The sequence below is a fragment of the Amia ocellicauda genome, chromosome 18, assembly GCF_036373705.1.
Source record: "Amia ocellicauda isolate fAmiCal2 chromosome 18, fAmiCal2.hap1, whole genome shotgun sequence".
In the NCBI taxonomy this organism is placed as follows: Eukaryota; Metazoa; Chordata; class Actinopteri; order Amiiformes; family Amiidae; genus Amia; species Amia ocellicauda.
In genome coordinates, this window is record NC_089867.1 from 4,898,206 (window position 1) to 4,922,607 (window position 24,402).

The window sequence follows — 24,402 nt, forward strand, 5'->3', positions numbered from 1 at the left end:
AGGTGTCGGCCCACAACTGAATACTATCGAAGTCCCTCTGAATAGCCTGTGCTGCCAAGATTGTATCTGCTGAGCCACCTATTTTAGTATCATCTACAAATTTTACAAGTTTGCTAACTATCCCAGAGTCCAGATCATTAATATAGATTAGAAAAAGCAAATGCCCTAGTACTGATCCCTGTGGAACTCCACTAACAACCTCACTCCAGTTAGAAGTGACTCCTCTAATTGACACCCTCTGCTTCCTATACATCAACCAGTTCATAATCCATCTACTTACATTACCCTGAATGCCTACAGCTTCCAATTTGATGATCAGTCTTTGGTGTGGAACCTTATCAAAAGCTTTCTGAAAATCTAAGTATATCATATCATATGCTTTCACCTGATCTACAGCTGCAGTTGCATGTTCAAAAAATTCTAACAAATTAGTAAGACGTGATCTGCCTCGTCTAAACCCATGTTGACTATCTCCAAGAATATGTTTTTCATTTTGATGCTAATTTTTTCCAACATTTTACAGGTGATGCAGGTGAGACTGATTGGTCTGTAATTTCCTGGCTCGGTTTTGTCCCCTTTCTTGTGGATTGGTATGACATTTGCTGTCAGTTGATGTCATTTGGAATATCACCCTGGATAAGAGCGTCTGCTAAATGACAAATAATGTAATGTAATGTTTGACTAGACTGATTGTCAACCTGTGGCATGTCATCTGTTTTTTCTTTTGTAAAAACCTCTGTGAAATACTCATTTAGAACATTTGCCACATCTTGTTCGTTTTCCAAGATACCTCCATTTTTGCCCTTTATCTGTTTCACTTCCTCCTTTATTGACCGCCTGCTGTTGTAATATTGAAAAAAGCTCTTTGCATTGGTTTTAGCTCCAAGAGCTATGTTTCTTTCTATTTCCCTCTTTGCTTTCCTGATCCTTTTCTTAAGATCTCTTTGCAGCTCAACATATTCTACATATTTTGTTTGGTCACCATCCCTTTTGTATGCGCTATACAACATTTTCTTTCTCTTTATATTTTTTTGCATACCTCTATTAAACCATTTTGGCCAGTGTTTTTTGGTCCTCAATTTGCTGTGAGGATATTATTTTCTTTCCCGCTGCCCCCTGTAGTCGCCTCACAGACCACAGGGTGGGAACTGCTGGTCCAGACCCTCAGAACCAGCTTCTGTAGAAAGTCATAGCACTTGGATTTAAAGATATTTTTCTGTATTCTGTATTAAATTATATACTAAAATAATAATTTAGAGGATGTATTTACCATCTGGTTATGTATTATGAAGTGGAAACAAAATACAAATTTTCATGCAGTAAAATGCAGAACTGTCATCACTAATAATTACATGCAGACAGTGAAGTTGCATGGGAATAATAGTTGTGCACCAATACAATTCTATTACTGACAAATGACTGACCTGATCTCTTCAATTCACTCAGCGCATTTACACAATGGTGGCTGGAGAGCAGTGATGTGGAAACGCCGGCTCACAGCTACGCCAGGCCTGGACACGTGACCTGTGATCTGTGCACTGGGAAGAAGAGCAGAGCTGTGAAATCCTGTCTGACCTGCGCTGCCTCCTACTGTGAGACACACGTGCGGCAGCACTACACAGCGCCAGCCCTGCAGACACACAGACTGGAGGACACGACTGTAGACCTGGAGTCCAGACTGTGCCAACAGCATCGCAGAGCTCTGGAGGTGTTCTGTCACACTGACCAGAGCTGGATCTGCAGCCTGTGTGCAGTGCAGGAGCACAGGAGCCATGATACTGATGTGGATCAGGTAGGCAGCGCCAGTCACTCACCTGCAATAGGAGAGCAGAACTGTACTGAATATGTACTGTTTCTGTGTGACTGACATTGTAATTCTGCTGGTTAGGAGCTTCTCTCTGACTGCCATTGCAGGGCTTATTAAAGTGAGAATTTTTGTTCATCTGGTTGAACTCAGTTCTTTAGTTGACAGAACCCAAATGAAGATTTTTTTTTTCCACCTAATGCAAACTTGATACCAAGTGCTGTGTTTTTAGTTTGAGACATTATTCTTCCATTGGTTTGTTTTGTTAGTAAGATCATGAAAAAATATATAAATAAATCATACATTTTCTACAAATACGCAATTTATAAACACATACAGTTATCCCTCAAGGTACGCAAGAGTTGCATTCCTGGGAAACATTGCATAGGCAAGAATAGCACAACTTGGAGAGCAGGGCTCTAATAGACTAACTTTTTCCACTGGTGGCGCTGGTGTTACTAACATTTTCAGCTGGTGGCACCAGCACATGATTTGTCACACCAAGGGTAGGACAAACAAAATATTTTTTCAGCTAAATTATGACGCTTTAAGGGACGGACTAGCTTCACTGTCAAGCAGCTGAATAAGCGGCACACCTGGCAAACTCTGCATCTGCATCTCGTCAGCACCAATCCCACTCCACACCCCCTCTTCGGCACTTTGTCAACACTGTGCCACCCCAGAATAACTACTGGACCCCTCCCACCCCATTTCAAATGTTCTGGCAAGCAGGTAATTTGTTTAACAGCAGCATCATTATTTCAAGGAATTACACATTATAATAAATTTATACGAAACATAACCTTCAGCATGTCCACATACCGGCAGAAATTACATTTTGTAAATACTTTGTAATGGAAAGATTATTTTGTTTTGTTGGGGTTAGATGAAGATTTCATTTCAGGAATCGGTGTCTCTTTCTTGTTTGTGGTTGTTCTACCGGTATGTTTATTGCTGTGTGAGTCTGGAAAAGCTTATTCTATTAATCTGTCTTTCTAGTAATTTAATTGTCAATCAATTAATAAATCAATAAATATTTGTTAAACAATTTAGTGATCATTTAAATACATATAAGCACAGTTATTATTATATTTTACACATATCCCTGTAGACTAAAAACTAAATGTCTGAGATATTAATAATAATACCCAGAGAAAATAAATTATGAATAAAACTCTGAACGCCTGAATAAAACTCTCTCACTGATTCTGAGAAATTACTAGACTGACTTCATTCTCTCAATCATGACAACATGAGACACATTTGACATTTGAGCGTCCACACTGCCAGAAATGAATCCTACTGATGGAGTAGTGGTTATGGCTCTGGACTCATAACTCAAAGATTGTGGGTTCAAATCCTGGGTTGAGGAGCTGCTGTTGTACTGTTGAGCAAGGTGCTTCAGCTAGTAGAATACCCAGCTGTATAAATGGGTACAAATGTAAGTTGCCCTGGATAAGGTCTGCTGAGTTATTATTAATTTTAGATTTATATCAAGTCTTTAGTAAAATAATATCTTGCCAGCTCCCTGCACTCAATAAACATTGAGAACAAACGTGTGGTTGCGTATGTACAGGAATCTCACATCTCATGATTTATAATAATCCCTCATGTAACACTCCCTGCCTAACAGTTCCCAAAATCACCAAAGAGGTCGCCCCTGCCATTTCCCAGTCTCTCCTCCTCATTATTGAATGATCAGTCCCTGTCTCTCAGTTCTCACCGCACCTGCTCCTCATTCCCCACTCATTAGCCCCTTGTTATTTATAGCCCTTTGTTTCCAACCATCGATGCAAAGTCATTGTTTTCTTTAGTGCTACATTTCTGAGCATGCGATTTCTTGTTAGCGTCCTCATGTATCAGACCTCTGCCTTTCCATGTTTCAACCTACGCTCCTTGATTCTCCTGCCTTAGTCTGTTTGCCTGATCCCCGACCCTATTGCCCTCACGCACCTGTTTGCCGGCTCTTGACCTTCAGTCCGACTTCGGTTTTCGCCTTTTCCCCGCACTTGGGTCCTATCCTCCCCTAGTCTGTCTTTCCATGACAGAAGTGAACCCTTACAAGAGATTTTTTATAAATCATGGGATTTGAGATGGTATAAAGACCACCCCCGACCCCGAACTACAGAAATGAGCATAAACTATGCTCACATAAGTTTATCAGTGATATAATCTATAGATACTATTCCAATTTATTTAATGCATGAGTTTAATGAGATTATACATATGAACGGTGTAATTTTACTTAACTACCACTGTTGTAGTGTTTTGCTGTTAGCTCTCTTGAATCATTAATAGTAGACTCTGTCTCTGCTGTCTCTGTCCAGGCTGTGAGGAAAGCTGTGACTGTGCTGTCAGATCATCCTGAGGATTTCCACCCAGCAGGATTCCTGAACACAGAGATGCCCAGAACAGGTGAGCGTCTCAGAGATCATACAGCTTTGTTCCTGTAGTGGACTGAACTGATTCAGGTCATGCAGGTGTGTGGTCTCGCCAAATTTCTCGTGTAAGTTGGCTTCTGTGATGACATCAGCATATACATCATACTCATCAGCTTTCATAATTTTGTATTATAAATATCAATACAATTGGATACATTATTTTCATTAGTTTGAAACTAGATACATATTTTGAAGAAATAAAATGATTTAGGTTAATGCTAGTTAGCTGTTATACCAACATAGCCCTGATAGTATAGGGTGAATGCATCTCTTCAGCATTTTTGCTTCCTCCATGCACTTTCCTTTTAGGGATAAATTTGGGAATACATTTCTCATCTTATAAGCAATTATATAAGGTACTCCAACAATTAATAACAACACAGATTTGTAATTATATGTATGCATAGACAAATTGGATTATGCCGGTATTACTTGCCTATCTATTATCTGTCTAAACAATATAGACAGATTTTCTGTTCATGTGGGCTATAGTATCAAAGTATTTTTAGCTATTTAGTGTCACAGAATAAAGACTCCTGTTCAGATTTGGGTTCAGAGTTATCCAAAGCACTTTATTATTCAAGCAATTGCAGGGAGATGAATCAGAAGGCAGTCTGACAGAGTTTCCCCTGACAGGACAGGGTCTCTCTGCACACAGGCAGGACTGAGCAGTTTATACAGACAGTCACTCTCATAAACATGATTCAAAGACATTCCTGTGTCGTTGCAGAAGACAATGCAAAAGACAAAGCTTACAGCTGCAGGCTGAAGGACATGTTTACTGTCACTGTGCAATTAGGCAGATATATTCTCCTAAACTGTATCACTCATCTATCAACCCCTCTCCTACCCGTCTGCTGTACTTATCTTGACAAGAAACATCTGAGGCCTATCGGCTTTAATTCAACATTGGTTAGGTGGAGCTTTTTCATCTCTTTAGTCATCTCTTACACATTCACACTGTTTGCATATCTCTCTTGTTGTAGCATACCATTATTTCTGAACTATAACATAGAAAAATGTATCCAATGCTCAGTGAATCTCAGGACAGAACAAACATCTTAATGATACACTGCAATATTACAATTCAGCATCAAATAAATACGTTTGTTCAGTAGAAGTCCATAAGTGTATTCAGTTTTTGTCAGGTCTTTAACCTTTTCTGTTTTTCCAGTGTCTGTATGATTTGTATCTGTATCATTGATTGTGTATCTGTTTCTGTACAGAACACCAACAATGTGCATTTAAACTCTCCATTCTTCTGTTTGTCACTTTTAATTAGACTTTTTATTTAAAATAAATGCTATTAAATTACTGAAAGTTTAAGCATAATCCATTCATGCTTTTCTTTTTATAATTCAATGTATTAAAACAATCACAGAGTTTGAGTTTAATATATATTCTTTCCTTGTTCTTTTACAGATGGATCACTGAAAACAGTCCAAGTGAAGCATAAATCCATCCTGAAGAAGAGGTTTGAATGTATCTTTGAAGGCGTAGCTGAGTCAGGGAAGCGCACCCTCCTCAATAGTATTTACACAGAGCTCTACATCACAGAGGGCAACAGTGGAGAGGTCAATAATGAACACGAGGTGAGGCAGATTGAGATGGCAAGCAAGAAGAAACACACCCAAGAGACTCCAATCAAATGCAATGATGTTTTTAAACCCTTACCTGGCCAAGAAAAACTGTCAGAACAAATCAGAACTGTGTTGACGAAGGGGATTGCTGGCATTGGAAAAACAGTGTCTGTGCAAAAGTTCATCCTTGACTGGGCAACTGGAGAAGCTAATCAGGATATTCACTTCATAATCTTTCTGCCTTTTCTTGGCCTGAATTTGATGAGGAAAGAAAGATATAATCTGATAGAACTTCTTTGCTACTACCACCCTGAACTGAGAGAGGCTGGAGATCTCGAGTCTGGTAAATACACAGTTTTGATCATCTTTGATGGCCTGGATGAGAGCCATCTTTCCTTGGATTTCCAGAACAATCAGATGTGCCATGATGTGACACAGTCAATGTCTGTGGATGTGTTACTGACAAACCTCATCAGAGGAAATCTGCTTCCCTCTGCCCTCCTCTGGATAACCTCCCGGCCAGCAGCGGCCAGTCAGATCCCTGCCGAGTGCATCCACCAGGTGACGGAGGTTCGAGGGTTCAATGATGAGCAGAAAGAGGAGTACTTTAGGAAGAGAGTCAGTGATCAGAACCTGGCCAGCGCCATTATCACTCACATCAAGTCATCAAGGAGCCTCCACATCATGTGCCACATACCAGTCTTCTGCTGGATTTCAGCCACTGTTCTGGAGCAAATGTTGGGAGAGGCGAGCGGTGGAGTCATCCCAACTACTCTGACTGGAATGTACACACACTTCCTGCTCCTTCTGATCAGTATCAAGAATAAGAAGTATCTTTGTGGAACTGAGGAAAGCACACAGAACCTGTTAGAGTCAGAGAAGGACAATATCCTGAAACTGTGCAAGTTGGCCTTTAAACACCTTCAAAATGGCAACCTGATTTTTTATAAAGAAGACTTAAGAGAGTGTGACATTGATGTAAGTGAAGCTTCAGTGTACTCGGGGGTTTGCACAGAGATATTTAAAGAGGAATCAGCAATATTCACACAAAAGGTGTATTGCTTTGTGCATCTGAGCATTCAGGAATATCTTGCTGCTGTACATGTCTTTTTTGCACATAAAAATGAAAATCGAAATGTACTTAACAAAATGCATAAATATTTAAAAAGAGTGAAATTGTCAGACATGTACAAGAGTGCAGTGGGTCAGGCTTTACAGAGTAAGAATGGACACCTGGATGTTTTCCTCCGTTTCCTTCTCGGCATCTCAATGGACTCCAATCAGACTCTCTTACGAGGCCTCCTGACACACAGCACCACAAGAGGAGGACGGCTGTCAAGGACAATCAAAAGCTGGAGGAGAAGATCATTGACAGAGCCAGAGAGTGTTTCCCAGAGCATCCAGGACACAGCTGATTACATTAAGAAGATGATTAAGAAGAATCCATCTCCAGAGAGATGCATCAATCTATTCCACTGTTTAAATGAACTGAATGATAATTCTCTAGTGGAAGAAATCAAGAGCTTCCTGAGCTCAGGAAGTGATTCAGGAAGAAAGCTCTCATCTGAACAGTGGTCAGCACTGGTGTTTGTGCTGCTGACATCAGAAGAGTCGTTAGATGACTTTGACTTAAAGAAGTTCAGTAGAACAGAAGAAGGCTGTGTGAAGCTGCTGCCAGTCATCAGGAGATCTAGAAGAGCTATGTAAGTGTTGGTGTTATCCTGTTGTTATCTCACAGAGTGCTTTGATTCAGTTGAATCATATACCTCATAAACAGAATGTTTCTTATTCTGTACAATTTATGTGCAAAACTACATTAGACAAACGTAAATAGTGAAAATATACTAACATTAGCTCTTTACAAACAGATAAAAGATAGAAAAGCTTGTAAACATTTGTTCACATTCAAAATGTCAGGCTGATGTAAATAGATAAATAAGGAAACAAAAGCAATATTCCTTTAGCACTATTCAGAACATATTCAATCATCTCCATTCAAAGTAACTAAAAAGAGTTCAAGAGGCAATAAACACTGATTCACAGACTAACTTGATTTAAAATAGTGCCAGAATCAGTGGGCAGTACAGATAGCCCATTGGATGTAAGCTGTATCGTTTAGGTTCGTTCCTGTAATTGGAGGTCCAAAAACTAACGCTTGTAAAATATTCTATTCATACTACTTAATGGTGAATCTCAAAGTTCTCTGCATGATTTCTTCCAGTTTGTTTTTGAATTCTGACTATAACTATATTTACTGACTCCTCACACTCAAAATGTATGGGTTGAATCACTGTGCCCATGCTCTAGCCAATCAGAGCTGTATTGATCAGAGCAAAGATGGCTGATGGCTACTCTTAGGAGTAAAAGTAGGGCTGGCGATATGGCAAATAAATTCACTATATATATATACACTCACCTAAAGGATTATTAGGAACACCATACTAATACTGTGTTTGACCCCCTTTCGCCTTCAGAACTGCCTTAATTCTACGTGGCATTGATTCAACAAGGTGCTGAAAGCATTCTTTAGAAATGTTGGCCCATATTGATAGGATAGCATCTTGCAGTTGATGGAGATTTGTGGGATGCACATCCAGGGCACGAAGCTCCCGTTCCACCACATCCCAAAGATGCTCTATTGGGTTGAGATCTGGTGACTGTGGGGGCCAGTTTAGTACAGTGAACTCATTGTCATGTTCAAGAAACCAATTTGAAATGATTCGACCTTTGTGACATGGTGCATTATCCTGCTGGAAGTAGCCATCAGATGATGGGTACATGGTGGTCATAAAGGGATGGACATGGTCAGAAACAATGCTCAGGTAGGCCGTGGCATTTAAACGATGCCCAATTGGCACTAAGGGGCCTAAAGTGTGCCAAGAAAACATCCCCCACACCATTACACCACCACCACCAATCTGCACAGTGGTAACAAGGCATGATGGATCCATGTTCTCATTCTGTTTACGCCAAATTCTGACTCTACCATCTGAATGTCTCAACAGAAATCGAGACTCATCAGACCAGGCAACATTTTTCCAGTCTTCAACTGTCCAATTTGGTGAGCTTGTGCAAATTGTAGCCTCTTTTTCCTATTTGTAGTGGAGATGAGTGGTACCCGGTGGGGTCTTCTGCTGTTGTAGCCCATCTGCCTCAAGGTTGTACGTGTTGTGGCTTCACAAATGCTTTGCTGCATACCTCGGTTGTAACGAGTGGTTATTTCAGTCAAAGTTGCTCTTCTATCAGCTTGAATCAGTCGGCCCATTCTCCTCTGACCTCTAGCATCAACAAGGCATTTTCGCCCACAGGACTGCCGCATACTGGATGTTTTTCCCTTTTCACACCATTCTTTGTAAACCCTAGAAATGGTTGTGCGTGAAAATCCCAGTAACTGAGCAGATTGTGAAATACTCAGACCGGCCCGTCTGGCACCAACAACCATGCCACGCTCAAAATTGCTTAAATCACCTTTCTTTCCCATTCAGACATTCAGTTTGGAGTTCAGGAGATTGTCTTGACCAGGACCACACCCCTAAATGCATTGAAGCAACTGCCATGTGATTGGTTGGTTAGATAATTGCATTAATGAGAAATTGAACAGGTGTTCCTAATAATCCTTTAGGTGAGTGTATATATATATATATATATATATATATACATATATAATCACAATATTAATCAGATGTTTAAAATGTTTCTTATTTCTTGTCAGAAATGGAGGAACACACAAATAGAATTAAAATTAATCTTTTGCATTATAACTGTTAGCCTAATGGCACATCACAGTTGAAGTTGGGATAGTTGTTGTCTTACAAGTTATAAGCAAGAAAGACAAGTCTGTCTACGGTCTCTGGCTTTAAATCTGTACTATGGCAGGTCACTATTGCCCTGTTACCACTAACAGACACGTACAAATGCTTAAACAGGTGTTTCCACTGGTTTAATAGTCTGGACGCGTCTGATTTTGTGGCCGGTTAACTATCTGCTGCCGACGTGGCCATCAGCGTCCGTCACCCACTGAGGAAATACTTCTCTTTCAGAAGCGGAGATGTGTGCTGGACTTGCAGACAGACAGGGAAGAGATCAGATACATTATGTCGGAAGATATAATCTCAAGTTCCGTGTGGGATCACGAAGAAATTACAGTTTTATTAGCAGCATAGAGTGAGATCCACGTACAGAAACAATGACTGCTTACACTTAATATCAGTGCATTAAAAACTTGGATTTCACAGGACCGGTGCAGTGCCTGACTAGTTAAAATCAACTGAAGGATAATAATCTGATCGGTAGGAGCCGATGTTATTAATATTGTATGAACAGCTGGCCGGTGTTTCCGGCTGTGTTGTGTGAATGTGTGCAGGACAATCCGCAGAGACAGTCAGTGTGAAGGTGAACACGATTAAGTTAACGTGTCCATTTACAAGATAAAATAATGAATAAATAAATACAGCAGATCTGCGTTTTAAAACATTAAGGACTGGTTTAATAAATGTGTCCATAAATCCATAAATGCCATTACTGAAACGTGCACACTTTAGTTAAATTAACCTGCTATATTGTATCTGTATGATTAATCGTGAAACGTGTGTATTTTGTTTCAACTGTAACTTGCCCTGGTTAAGGACGTCTGCTAAGTAAATTAGAAATAATACGGCAAAAAGTATTGTTTGTAGTTACAAATCTGTATTAAGAGTAATAAGTTAAGGGAGTCAAGTTGTGCCATTTAAAATACATATCTACTAGCACATATTTTGATGATGATTACAATAATAATAATAATAATAATAATAATAATAATAATAATAATAATAATAAATAGCAAATATTTATTTTATTGTTGCACATGGAAAAGTTATCTTACGGTAACATGACTAAATATAAAATTGTCTATACACATTTAGCTATTTCTAATTAACAGAAACGTGTATTTATTATGCTGTTTACAATCATGTAGAGCAGAAAGAATAAAATAGACACAAAAGTCCTTTCCACGTCAGGCTGTGTTGCTCGTAGTGTTGTTCTGTGTCTGTTTTTAACACAAACACAAACCAAACCCACAGTCGCTCTGCTCCTCCCACAACAGGGACGGACTTCACAACGGCCTGGTTTTCCAAAAAAAGCTCTGGGACTCTGGCACGGCATGGCACGGCACGGACTCAATATCTGATTATTTTTAACACAAATTAAAAAAAAAAAAATTGCTGCACAATGACGCATAGTGAGCCGTATTCTAACCTAAACTGTCGTGAAAATTAGCTAAAAGCTTTTCAAATGATTGGATCCTACTCCCAGCTAAAAGTAGGTGTAACAGACTTTATGACTGACTTCTACCTCCTACTCTGAGCGAGGAGTAATTTTACTCCTAAACTCACTTTTAGTGTGATTCCTAGGAGTAATTCTGAGATGTTTTATGCATACGGGCCCAGCTCACTGGATTGCCTTCTGTGCTTATTTAGGAGGGACAATGGGACAATGGATGCGTCTTACACATGCTGCCAAACACACTGTTTAGCACAGTCAACCCAGACTCCCCACAGCGTCTCTGTCACACTAATAGGAGGATTTAATCCAGATGGAGCAGCTCACACCCTGAACCTGCAGCACCTGAGCTGCCACAGTCACTTGTGTTGGGGAGGTGGGGGGGAGGGGTTCTGGCGAAGCGTGGTCCGGGGGTTGGACAGCTGCCGTGGTGTGGTCCAAGTACCAAGCTGTGTAACGCAGCATGGATAGGGGGAGGGGAGATTGCGACAAATAGGCACATCCCTGCTGCATGGGCCTACGTACCCACAAGACGCGCAGCCTCCCCCCCACTCAGGGTCCCCTGAATCGTCATCACCCCTCCCCCCCTCCACCATGCCGCTGCACATAGGTGAACAAACGTGTTCTTAATGTAATTTTCAAAAACTTTTACTGCGTTTTAAATTAACAAAAAGTTTTTGTAAGCAGATGTCCTGATGTTCTCTCTCTCCACAGGCTGGGCAGCTGTAATCTCACAGAGGGGTCGTGTGCAGCTCTGGCCTCAGCTCTCAGGGCAGACCACTCCCAGCTGAGAGAGCTGGAGCTGAGAGACAACGACCTGGGGGATTCAGGAGTAAAGCTGCTCTCTGCTGGGCTGCAGGATCCCAACTGTAAACTACAGAGACTGGGGTGAGGAACACTGCGCTGTGCACTGAGGAGCAAGTAAAGAAGCTCAATATGTCATTCATAGAGACCACTCTGTGTTGTTTTTATTTTCTTCAGTATAATATAATCTTCTGACAAGACAAGTAACTGTTGCTCTTGAGTCTGTGTGCATTTCTCCTCTGGAAACAGACACATTTTGAATATATGCTCAATCCAGAACTCTCTCTGTTGTGCTGTACTCTCCTACAGACACCGCTAGACAGCTGAAATGACCAATATGTTCTCAAGACTATTCATATTTACATGGAATTCATTTCTATTCAAATTTAGTTTGTCGTTAGTCTAAAACACCCTTTGCAATGTTATCAATTACCCTTCAATTAAGTATTATATATGAAGTCAGACAATACATTCTGCCCTGGGTCTCTCTCTGCACTGAAGAAAAGACTTTCCACAGAAAGTGATTTATCAGACTCATTATAAGAAAGTGTAAGGTACTCATTCAAATATATAATATTACTGAATATAATTTAAACATTACTGGATGTAAATTGTTATCTGAAAAGAAAAGAAAGGTGCAATATTTTATATATTTTTGAATCAACCTTGGCTCATTGATCAAGGGACCTGAACCTGTTATAATATCAGATGTTATTAATACACTCCATTTTTGACGTTTATCCGAACAACTGTAGCTTTGTCTGAATCATGTTGTTTTTATTCTTGACGGGATCTACATGGCATTGATTAAATTGTGGTAGTTGTGTTACTCTGTTCTACTGACCACATTCATCTTCCTCTTCCTTTCCTTCAATGGCCCCTGCCTTAGCACAAGCCATTTCCCCATATAAGGGAAATAAGGGGAAAGGGTCATTCAAAATCATACATACCGAAGAGCAAAATAAATACAAGTACAGAGAATCTACTCTCGAAACAGAGAAAAATATATTTGGCCTACTGGGAGCATTTTGGTATTTGGAGCTGCATAAAAACCCTAAGAAAAATTGCCTCTGTAATACCCTCCTTATCCTCACCAAACATGGCCCCCCAAATTCCCTCACAAAACAACCAAGGATACATTTAATATTTCTCCCCTTGTGTGCACTGCCATTTTATTTCTGCTCTCCTCACTCCCTTTTAATGTGACATACCATTTAGGTGTATTGGTGCTGTGTTTTAACTCCTGTTATAACAGTACACAATAACAGTCAAACCATTCAAATAGTCAGTTACTGTTTTAACCCTCAGAGTACTGAACTCACAGCGACCGCTCTACTCATCAGCACTACAGTGCTCTCACACAAATCACAGCGCTTGGTATAGCACAGCAAATTACTTCATTTTACATAAATAAATATAATGATCATATGAAACCTATACATCACAAGAAACGTAATACACTGAAGTTTTATATATATATATATATATATATATATATATAAATAATATGAAATAATTCAATAATGTTAATTATTAAAAGGGTCATTTTTGCTTGAGACTCAAGCCTGCCTGAATAAACCAAAAGCTTTAATGTTTCTTATTTATTGTCAGAAATGGAGGAACACACAAATAGAATTAAAATTAATCTTTTGCATTATAACTGTTAGCCTAATGGCACATCACAGTTGAAGTTGGGATAGTTGTTGTCTTACAAGTTATAAGCAAGAAAGACAAGTCTGTCTACGGTCTCTGGCTTTAAATCTGTACTATGGCAGGTCACTATTGCCCTGTTTCCACTAACAGACACGTACAAATGCTTAAACAGGTGTTTCCACTGGTTTAATAGTCTGGACGCGTCTGATTTTGTGGCCGGTTAACTATCTGCTGCCGACGTGGCCATCAGCGTCCGTCACCCACTGAGGAAATACTTCTCTTTCAGAAGCGGAGATGTGTGCTGGACTTGCAGACAGACAGGGAAGAGATCAGATACATTATGTCGGAAGATATAATCTCAAGTGCCGTGTGGGATCACGAAGAAATTATAGTTTTATTAGCAGCATAGAGTGAGATCCACGTACAGAAACAATGACTGCTTACACTTAATATCAGTGCATTAAAAACTTGGATTTCACAGGACCGGTGCAGTGCCTGACTAGTTAAAATCAACTGAAGGATAATAATCTGATCGGTAGGAGCCGATGTTATTAATAGTGTATGAATAACTGGCCGGTGTTCAGGCTGTGTTGTGTGAATGGTGTGCAGGACAATCCGCAGAGACAGTCAGTGTGAAGGTGAACACGATTAAGTTAACGTGTCCATTTACAAGATAAATTAATGAATAAATAAATACAGCAGTTCTGCGTTTTAAAACATTAAGGACTGGTTTAATAAATGCGTCCGTAAGTCCATAAACGCCAAGACTGAAACCTTTAGTTAAATTAACCTGCTATATTGTAGCTGCTGTTACTGTATGATTAATCGTGAAACGTGTGTATTTTGTTTCAACTGTAACTTGCCCTGGTTAAGGACGTCTGCTAAGTAAATTAGAAATAATACGGCAAAAAGTATTATTTGTAGTTACAAATCTGTATTAAGAGTAATAAGTTAAGGGAGTCAAGTTGTGCCATTTAAAATACATATCTACTAGCACATATTTTGATGATGATTACAATAATAATAATAAATAGCAAATATTTATTTTATTGTTGCACATGGAAAAGTTATCTTACGGTAACATGACTAAATATAAAATTGTCTATACACGTTTAGCTATTTCTAATTAACAGAAACGTGTATTTATTATGCTGTTTACAATCATGTAGAGCAGAAAGAATAAAATAGACACAAAAGTCCTTTCCACGTCAGGCTGTGTTGCTCGTAGTGTTGTTCTGTGTCTGTTTTTAACACAAACACAAACCAAACCCACAGTCGCTCTGCTCCTCCCACAACAGGGACGGACTTCACAACGGCCTGGTTTTCCAAAAAAAGCTCTGGGACTCTGGCACGGCATGGCACGGCACGGACGCCTAAGCCAGTGGAACCTAGTGGGCGTATACCTCTCCACGTGCATATTGTCAATGCTCCACACGTTCCTGCTGCGTCACAGAGGTGAATTGGACTGCTGTACCGACTTATTCTATATCTACATTATTGTAAATTAATCTAAACTTTTTATATCGTTATTGAGAGAAGTAATTACCTTCATTAATTATTGATATCGATGTATCGCCCAGCACTAAGTAAAAGCTATTCATAAAGATTCTTTAGAATTAAAAATACTCGACCAATATTTAGGAGTCCACTAACTAGTTAGAGGCCCGTAGCCAGCCTAGTGGACCTTTTTGCAGTTTTTCCCCTCAGTTTGTATTTAATTATGAGGTTCAAATACTAAATTTCTGACACAGAGGAACACACATCACACATATGCAGGGTAAAAACCTTCTGAATCGGTCACTTTAGCTAGCTATTTCCACTGGATGGATAATGGTCAGAATTTACTGTGTTCTTCCTTGACCCATGCTACACCCCTCTACTGAGTTTTGTGAAAATCGGTCTTGTAGTTTTTGCGTAATCCTGCCAGACACACAAGTGAAAACATTAGCTACCTTCTGCTCCTGTGGGGTTGACAACTGTTAGCTAGCACGTAGCTAGCGTTAGCGATCTCAACTGTTAGGTTAGGCAGTATATATAACAACCTTACCCTGTTTGGCAGTCTTTGTTCAATATAATGTCTTCAATATTCTGCGACAATGATGCTGCTGCCTGCTTTCTCTTCCGTCTCTCCTGCTCTTTTCGCCCCATTCTCACTATCCAGCTGGATGTCGTTGGCCTCACAGATTTTGCTAAGAGTGCATAACATCAGTTACTGCGCATGTAATACTCCTGTAAAGGATGATAGTAGATGAATACAAAAAAACGGACTTAAATTCTGGACCTTCAGCAGTGAGGGCGGGGGGGGGTCGTTCGAAGTACCCGATCCCCCCCTGTCTACAGGCATGAATTAAGAGTTGGAGATGGCAGCAATGAAAAGACAGCGTCGCCACAGCTTCAGTGAAAGGAGAGACGTGTTACAGGGGTGTGATGATCAAGAGTTATTGCGACGATATAAACTGAACACAAATTGACACTGTTTCTTACTGAACGAGTCAGCAATGCAGTTTTGTCCGCCACTGTCAGAAATTCATCACTGTCAGCAGAGATACAGGTAGTGACAATGTTGCGGTGTCTGGCCTCAGGGAAAATGCAACAATGTAGCAGTGATGATCAAACCATAATAGCATGAACAGCATCCGAGATCGTCCGACAGTTTGATTTCCCCACCACTGCGGCAATATCCCCAAAACAAGACACATTCATAATCGATGATTATGCTTATATAATCAATGCTAGCCTAATCAATTCATAATCATTGCTAGCCCATATTCATCAAGGGTTTTACATTACACCTATTCTATATCTGATAATTTTTAACTCAAATTAAAAAAAAAAATTGCTGCACAATGACGCACAGTGAGCCGTATTCTAACCTAAACTGTCGTGAAAATTAGCTAAAAGCTTTTCAAATGATTGGATCCTACTCCCAGCTAAAAGTAGGTGTAACAGACTTTATGACTGACTTCTACCTCCTACTCTGAGCGGGGAGTAATTTTACTCCTAAACTCACTTTTAGCGTGATTCCTAGGAATAATTCTGAGATGTTTTATGCATACGGGCCCAGCTCACTGGATTGCCTTCTGTGCTTATTTAGGAGGGACAATGGGACAATGGATGTGTCTTACACATGCTGCCAAACACACTGTTTAGCACAGCCAGCCCTGACTCCGCACAGCGCCTCTGTCACACTAATAGGAGGATTTAATCCAGATGGAGCAGCTCACACCCTGAACCTGCAGCACCTGAGCTGCCACAGTCACTTGTGTTGGGGAGGTGGGGGGGGGGGGTTCTGGCGAAGCGTGGTCCGGGGGTTGGACAGCTGCCGTGGTGTGGTCCAAGTACCAAGCTGTGTAACGCAGCATGGATAGGGGGAGGGGAGATTGCGACAAATAGGCACATCCCTGCTGCATGGGCCTACGTACCCACAAGACGCGCAGCCTCCCCCCCACTCAGGGTCCCCTGAATCGTCATCACCCCTCCCCCCCTCCACCATGCCGCTGCACATAGGTGAACAAACGTGTTCTTAATGTAATTTTCAAAAACTTTTACTGCGTTTTAAATTAACAAAAAGTTTTTGTAAGCAGATGTCCTGATGTTCTCTCTCTCCACAGGCTGGGCAGCTGTAATCTCACAGAGCGGTCGTGTGCAGCTCTGGCCTCAGCTCTCAGGGCAGACCACTCCCAGCTGAGAGAGCTGGAGCTGAGAGACAACGACCTGGGGGATTCAGGAGTGAAGCTGCTCTCTGCTGGGCTGCAGGATCCCAACTGTAAACTACAGAGACTGGGGTGAGGAACACTGCGCTGTGCACTGAGGAGCAAGTCAAGAAACTCAATATGTCATTCATAGAGACCACTCTGTGTTGTTTTTATTTTCTTCAGTATAATATAATCTTCTGACAAGACAAGTAACTGTTGCTCTTGAGTCTGTGTGCATTTCTCCTCTGGAAACAGACACATTTTGAATATATGCTCAATCCAGAACTCTCTCTGTTGTGCTGTACTCTCCTACAGACACCGCTAGACAGCTGAAATGACCAATATGTTCTCAAGACTATTCATATTTACATGGAATTCATTTCTATTCAAATTTTGTTTGTCGTTAGTCTAAAACACCCTTTGCAATGTTATCAATTACCCTTCAATTAAGTATTATATATGAAGTCAGACAATACATTCTGCCCTGGGTCTCTCTCTGCACTGAAGAAAAGACTTTCCACAGAAAGTGATTTATCAGACTCATTATAAGAAAGTGTAAGGTACTCATTCAAATATATAATATTACTGAATATAATTTAAACATTACTGGATGTAAATTGTTATCTGAAAAGAAAAGAAAGGTGCAATATTTTATATATTTTTGAATCAACCTTGGCTCATTGATCAAGGGACCTGAACCTGTTATAATATCAGATGTTATTAATACACTCCATTTTTGACGTTTATCCGAACAACTGTAGCTTTGTCTGAATCATGTTGTTTTTATTCTTGACGGGATCTACATGGCATTGATTAAATTGTGGTAGTTGTGTTACTCTGTTCTACTGACCACATTCATCTTCCTCTTCCTTTCCTTCAATGGCCCCTGCCTTAGCACAAGCCATTTCCCCATATAAGGGAAATAAGGGGAAAGGGTCATTCAAAATCATACATACCGAAGAGCAAAATAAATACAAGTACAGAGAATCTACTCTCGAAACAGAGAAAAATATATTTGGTCTACTGGGAGTATTTTGGTATTTGGAGCTGCATAAAAACCCTAAGAAAAATTGCCTCTGTAATACCCTCCTTATCCTCACCAAACATGGCCCCCCAAATTCCCTCACAAAACAACCAAGGATACATTTAATATTTCTCCCCTTGTGTGCACTGCCATTTTATTTCTGCTCTCCTCACTCCCTTTTAATGTGACATACCATTTAGGTGTATTGGTGCTGTGTTTTAACTCCTGTTATAACAGTACACAATAACAGTCAAACCATTCAAATAGTCAGTTACTGTTTTAACCCTCAGAGTACTGAACTCACAGCGACCGCTCTACTCATCAGCACTACAGTGCTCTCACACAAATCACAGCGCTTGGTATAGCGCAGCAAATTACTTCATTTTACATAAATAAATATAATGATCATATGAAACCTATACATCACAAGAAACGTAATACACTGAAGTTTTCCAGACTTTCAATAATGTGTTTCTTTTTGGAATAAATACAGAAATGTGCATTAGCAAAGAAACCTGTTATACAGACACCATTTTTTTTTTCTCAAAACAATGCTGTTTTCAAAATTAACCCGGCTCATAAACACTTAAAAATATAAATAAATAAATAAATAAATATATATATATATATATATATATATATATATATATATATATATATATATATATATATATATATATATATATATATATACGGATCCCCAGAATGTTCTTCTTTAAATTCAAAAACACACAGATGTTTACAAATAATTGTTCAACAGATATCATCAGTTTTGCTAAAAGTGCACCTGTCTAGAAACTCGTCAGAACTACAGGCAAAACAACAAAAACTAAACAAATCGGTCGTTGGGTTAAGCTGTGTTGAATAAATATAAAAGCATATTTAAATGTACTTATTATTATTGTTGTTGTTGTCATTATTACTACCAGTAATATTTAATCATAACAATAATAAGTACATTGCTTACTTTGCATTGATTTTAAACACGTGTGTTCGACTCGGTGCAGATGTGATCTTTCTTCTCTGCTGAGAAATCAGATGGTCGGGTTTGCTGTGTTGAATACATCTCAAGACTATTACTTCTGTGTATTTCTTAATCTTAGCATTTTTCTTTTGTGTCAATTCTGTAATTTGGGTTGAAAAGGGGATTCTGACATTGAGGTTGACCAGCTGAAATAAACTAGAAACTTCTTAATCTGTACCTTCACCCCCTCGCATCTGCATTCTCGCGATAAACTTCTGTCTCCCCCTCTTCTGCTGTCATAACTGTCTGCAACACTGAACAATGTGCCCAATTAAAAGATTACAATACTAAAACAATTGCTTAATTAAGTTTTATTGTCCTTGGAAGCAGTGAAATGTTCAAAACATCCCTCACTTGACTCCTTTTAAAAGTGCTCTCATGCAGTGAGTACTTTCAGTGTACCGCCATTTTTCCTATCTCCTCTTTTTTTTGCAAACTTTTCTTTATCTGAATAACTCGATTAATCATCAGAGTAATCAACAGAATACTCGATTACCAAAATAGTCATTATTGACAGCCCTACATATCACCATTTTCAGTGTTTACATTTAGATTTCAAGACCCGGGCCACCATTAGCTGACGAGAAAATCGCAATTTCCGATTATACCCTAAGTCACCCATCCAAATGTTTGCAGTTACAGAAAATCCTGGGGATGACTCTGATGTGTGTGTGTGTGTGTGTGTGTGTGTGTGTGTGTATATATATATATATATATATTTGTGTGTGTGTGTATTGTAACGACTTGGGACTCAAACCCCATTCTCCTGCGCCACAATGCAGCGATCTTACCTCATCACCAAAAGGCCCATGCCTCTTAGTGAGGCTTGAGATCACTACAATATATTTGTTGTGCTGCACCACAGTGTTGATCTGCAGAGAGAAGAGACTGACAGGATTTGTTTAGTTCCTGATGTGTCCAGGGTCATACTACAGGGTTATATAGATTTGTTTTAAATTATTTCCTGCTGTTTATCTGAATTGCTTTAAATCTGCATGCACATTGGAGTACATTTTTGTTGTCCATCTGAGATTATATTTCCCTTAATGTGAGAGTAGTTAGGCCAGCATGATAGAAATACAAGCTGCTCTTACAGTTGCAACACAACTGAGCCTGAACACTATTTCCCTTAATCCTCAGTACTGGCAGGTGACTGTAGTGATGGTTACAGTTGGACACAGTGTAGCTAGACTACTGGCACTAATGTAGGGACAGCCAGACCAGACTGAGAGTGAAGACGGAGAACGGAAGAGTCGTCAATAAACGTTCATGATAATCTCATGCTCAGAGATAAATAGACTGCCTGAGTGATTTGTGGTGACTGCAGAGCTGAGCGAGTGAGAGAGTGTCTCCTTCTCCCCACAGGCTGTCTCTCTGTCAAGTCTCAGAGGAAGGCTGTGCAGCCGTGGCCTCGGCTCTGCGCTCAAACCCCTCAACTCTGAGAGAGCTGGATCTGAGCTACAATCACCCAGGGGACTCAGGAGTGACGCTGCTCTCTGCTGGACTGAGGGATCCCAAGTGTAAACTAGAGAAACTGCTGTATGTAGAGGCTGTGTGATTGTGTGAATATTCATCCACTGACTGTGGTTTCTCAGCTCTGCTCCTCTCCCCTGCTCTCCCCCTGTCTCTCCCTCTCCTCTCATTAGTCCTCCTCACACCTGTTGTCTGTCACAGCTCTGTGTTTGTTTAATATCATTCTCTGTCTCTTAACAGACAGACTGGAAGTGGGAGTCCCAGAGCTGCTCTGTGGTTTAGTCTTGATAAATCCATCATACTGACAAAATGAAAACTATCACACTGTAAAAATTAAGTGTGCATCATAGACTGTATTTCATTCCTTTGTCCTGTTTTTCATCAAGTCAGTGTTCTCTGTGGTCCGTTTAAGATGCAGGATTAAAAACAACCAGAAAATGTCATGTAATCATTTAAATTTTTTTTATTTCTTACAGAGTCGACCACAGTGGAGAGAACAGGATCAAACCAGGACCTCAGAAATGTAAGTCTGTTTGGACTGAGGAATCAAAATGCATCCCAAAATACTAATTCAGAAGAGAAAAATAGACTCAGAGAGAGAAAATGAGAAAAGGGCAAGAAAATGGGAATAGATTGGGATGAAAAGTAACTTTGAATTTTCTCTCTCACCATCTGCCCTCACTCTTTCCCTGTCTCTCCCTGTTGTTGTCATTAAAAGTCATTGTTTATAAGCTATAATGTAAAATGTCTGTTTCTCTCCATCATCTGCGTTCTGACCAGTGTGTTTTCTGGTCATAGGTGAAATACAAAATGTATTAGACTATCTATCTACTTAACTAAGCAATTTACTTTTCCACATTTCCAGACCACACTCAACAGATTTAGTTGGGAAACATACCTGTGCATTCAAGTTCCAGTGAATACAAAATAAATTGCAATAGCTGGCTGTGTATGTAGCTTAATAATATTGTAGCGATCTGGGACTGGGGGGGTGGTGCATGTTCGTGTGTGTTGGGTTCTGTGCATTGGGGATGGGTTGTTTGCATGTTAGTTAGTTTAGTGGGGTTTCGAGGTTAAAGGTTGGCTGTGCGCGGGAACACGGGAGGCGCCGTGATTGGGGAGACAGTCACTGGGCCAGAAGACATAAATAGGGGTGCCCGTTTCCCACCAGGGGAGAGGTAGCAGAGTGAGGAGTGGAGTAGAATCGGGAGTGTGCGAGTGTCACGGTCTCTCAAGGAGGACCGCAGGCCACTGGAGTTAAGGACCCAGGTGCAACGCTAGTAGAGGCAGCTGACTGGACAAAAGGGCTAAACGAGGACGTAGTCGTGGTCACGGGCGATGGTCAATAACAAGAAGGCTGAGTGAGAGACCGGAGCGCAAGAGAGAGGGAGGGAGGGAGAAAGGACTGCGTGAGAGAGAGAGAGAGAGAGAGAGAGAGAGAGAGAGAGAGAGAGAGAGAGAGGAACTAGGAGAACAAGGAACTAGGCTTGGTGACACAGGTAGAACTGACGACACTTTGCAAAGAGTGAGGGCAGTGAAGGGTTTATGAATGGAAGCAGAAACTGGGAAGGCAGGTACAGGGCCAATGGGAACAGAAGAAAGGAACAGGAGTGCACATGGGTTTGGAGGAATGTTAATTGGAAAAGTGACAAAGGAAAGCAGTGAAGGGAGAAAGAAAAGGCAAGGGAACAGTGGCGGCCTCTAGTGGGGAAAGAGGGTCAGGGCTAAGGAACTGTGACAGCGAGAGTGTGGAGGGTAGTGAGTGAGGCTGTCCTCCAGCCTGATTGTGTTCAATAAAAGTTCCTGTTCTGATTACCCTGCGTCCTCTCCATCATTGCTGCCTTAATGGTGAAGTCCAACAGCAATATGGCAAACAAAAAGCCTGTATCGTTACAATATTAATGTGTTTGTTTATTTTATGTATTTATTTCACCAGGAAATGTACCCATTTGCGACTGAGGCCTCATTTACAAGGGGGTCCTTGGAAACAAACAAACAGTCAACACATTAATGAATATGTGGTACAACATTCCAAATACTAAAACAATAAACTAAATATAAAATGATCATTCAATCAGTTAACTTGCCCTATTTACAAAGCAGAAGCATGTCGTGTTAATTGCCTGATGACATGTTTAAAACCAGATAAGGATAGTCCATCAAGTTCTCTCTTCAGAATGTTGGGGAAATAATTCCTTTGAGAAGTCTTTGATAGCTGATATGCAAGACAGTTCTCCCTTGCATGTATGCGTTGCTATTCTTTACCACCAAAATATACAAATATGCAGGGACCAAACCATTGATAACCTTAACCTGTTTTGGTGCTCTTTTTTCTGTCATTGTAAGTGTCGCAGAATGGTGTTTAGCTTTTAGGTGGGTTAACATACCAGCAGTAGATTTGTGTATATTAATTGCACTTCACATATTATACACTTAACAGTATCTTCATTTACTTTGTCAAAGTATTTCCATGCAGAAATTCTCTGTGAGGAAGCCATTGGTTGCATTCTTGTAGCATAGATTTCTCAAATTCCACTGCTTGTGCATATATGGACTTTGTCAATGCAACTATTATAATCCAAAACACTTTGTTGCAGGTCATTCAAAAGTCAGTAATTATGACAGAATTTTTTTTTAAAGTTGTAATTTTTCCACATCCTTAGACGCCTTCTGTTTAAGACCAGTAATTAGAGAAATGTCTAACTTCTGTGTAAGGATGTCCAGGTGGTCAGTGGTGGCCAACAACATGTGGTGATGACAAAAAAAATCAAATCATTAACAAAACAAAAACAATCAATAGAGAATTATTTTAAACTATTCACTAATAAAGATATTTTTGCAAATTAACTTTGAAACACACTGAGGATCTTGTCCTATCACCACTCTCTCCTTGAATGAGCTCTGTGCTGAGCTTATATCCATTTAAGGTTCTGTAGTTCCTCCCATAAGCTACCACTACCACTACCAAGGCCCAGAGCTAAACAAATAAATAAATAAGTACGTCCCCTTATATTGCATTCAAATATAGTAAAATACAAAATAAAACGTTTCTGGGCAACACTTACTGCATCAGCTGCCTGACTGCGTGTCCAGGCTCTCAGTTACACAAAGTATGTTTTCAACCATTTTTGTTTTAACCCTTAGCAGGTTAGGAATCGATGTTATTATAATGCCTGTGTGCACCCAGAAATTAAGATAACAAGTGCTCGTTTTGCTTTTATCATTTAAACCGGCAATTACAGCATCAAATAAAGAAATAAATACATGCACATTTGAAACATTTCCCCATTTTTCCTGATTATGCTACAACAATGTCTATTTACACAGTAAACACTGATGTCCATAAGTTACATTAATTTCCGTGCAGCCCCGTATATACAGACAGGTGACAAATTAAAGGACAAAACAAAATAAAGTGTCTCAGTAAGGTGTTGGGCCACCACGAGCTGCCAGAACAGCTTCAATGCTCTTGGCACAGATTCTACGAGTCTCTGGACTCTACTGGAGGGATGAACACCATTCTTCCAAAAGATATTCCCTCATTGGTGTTTTGATGGTGGTAGACAGCGCTGTCTAACACGTCGGTCCAAAATCTCCCATAGGTGTTCAATTGGGTTGAGATCTGTTGACTGCGAAGGCCAT

General features: G+C 40.1%; 1 protein-coding gene across 1 annotated transcript in view; it reads left to right on the plus strand.

The window, feature by feature from the left end:
* The window catches only part of LOC136714163 (NACHT, LRR and PYD domains-containing protein 3), a 46,261-nt gene that overhangs the window by 17,221 nt on the left and 4,638 nt on the right, over window positions 1-24,402 (plus strand). Inside the window, exons 4-10 of the mRNA XM_066691488.1 lie at window positions 1,447-1,792; window positions 4,132-4,219; window positions 5,668-7,528; window positions 11,802-11,975; window positions 17,156-17,329; window positions 20,653-20,826; window positions 21,237-21,283. Coding sequence (XP_066547585.1) covers window positions 1,447-1,792; window positions 4,132-4,219; window positions 5,668-7,528; window positions 11,802-11,975; window positions 17,156-17,329; window positions 20,653-20,826; window positions 21,237-21,283 — 2,864 coding nt within the window. The remainder of the gene's footprint in view (window positions 1-1,446; window positions 1,793-4,131; window positions 4,220-5,667; window positions 7,529-11,801; window positions 11,976-17,155; window positions 17,330-20,652; window positions 20,827-21,236; window positions 21,284-24,402) is intronic.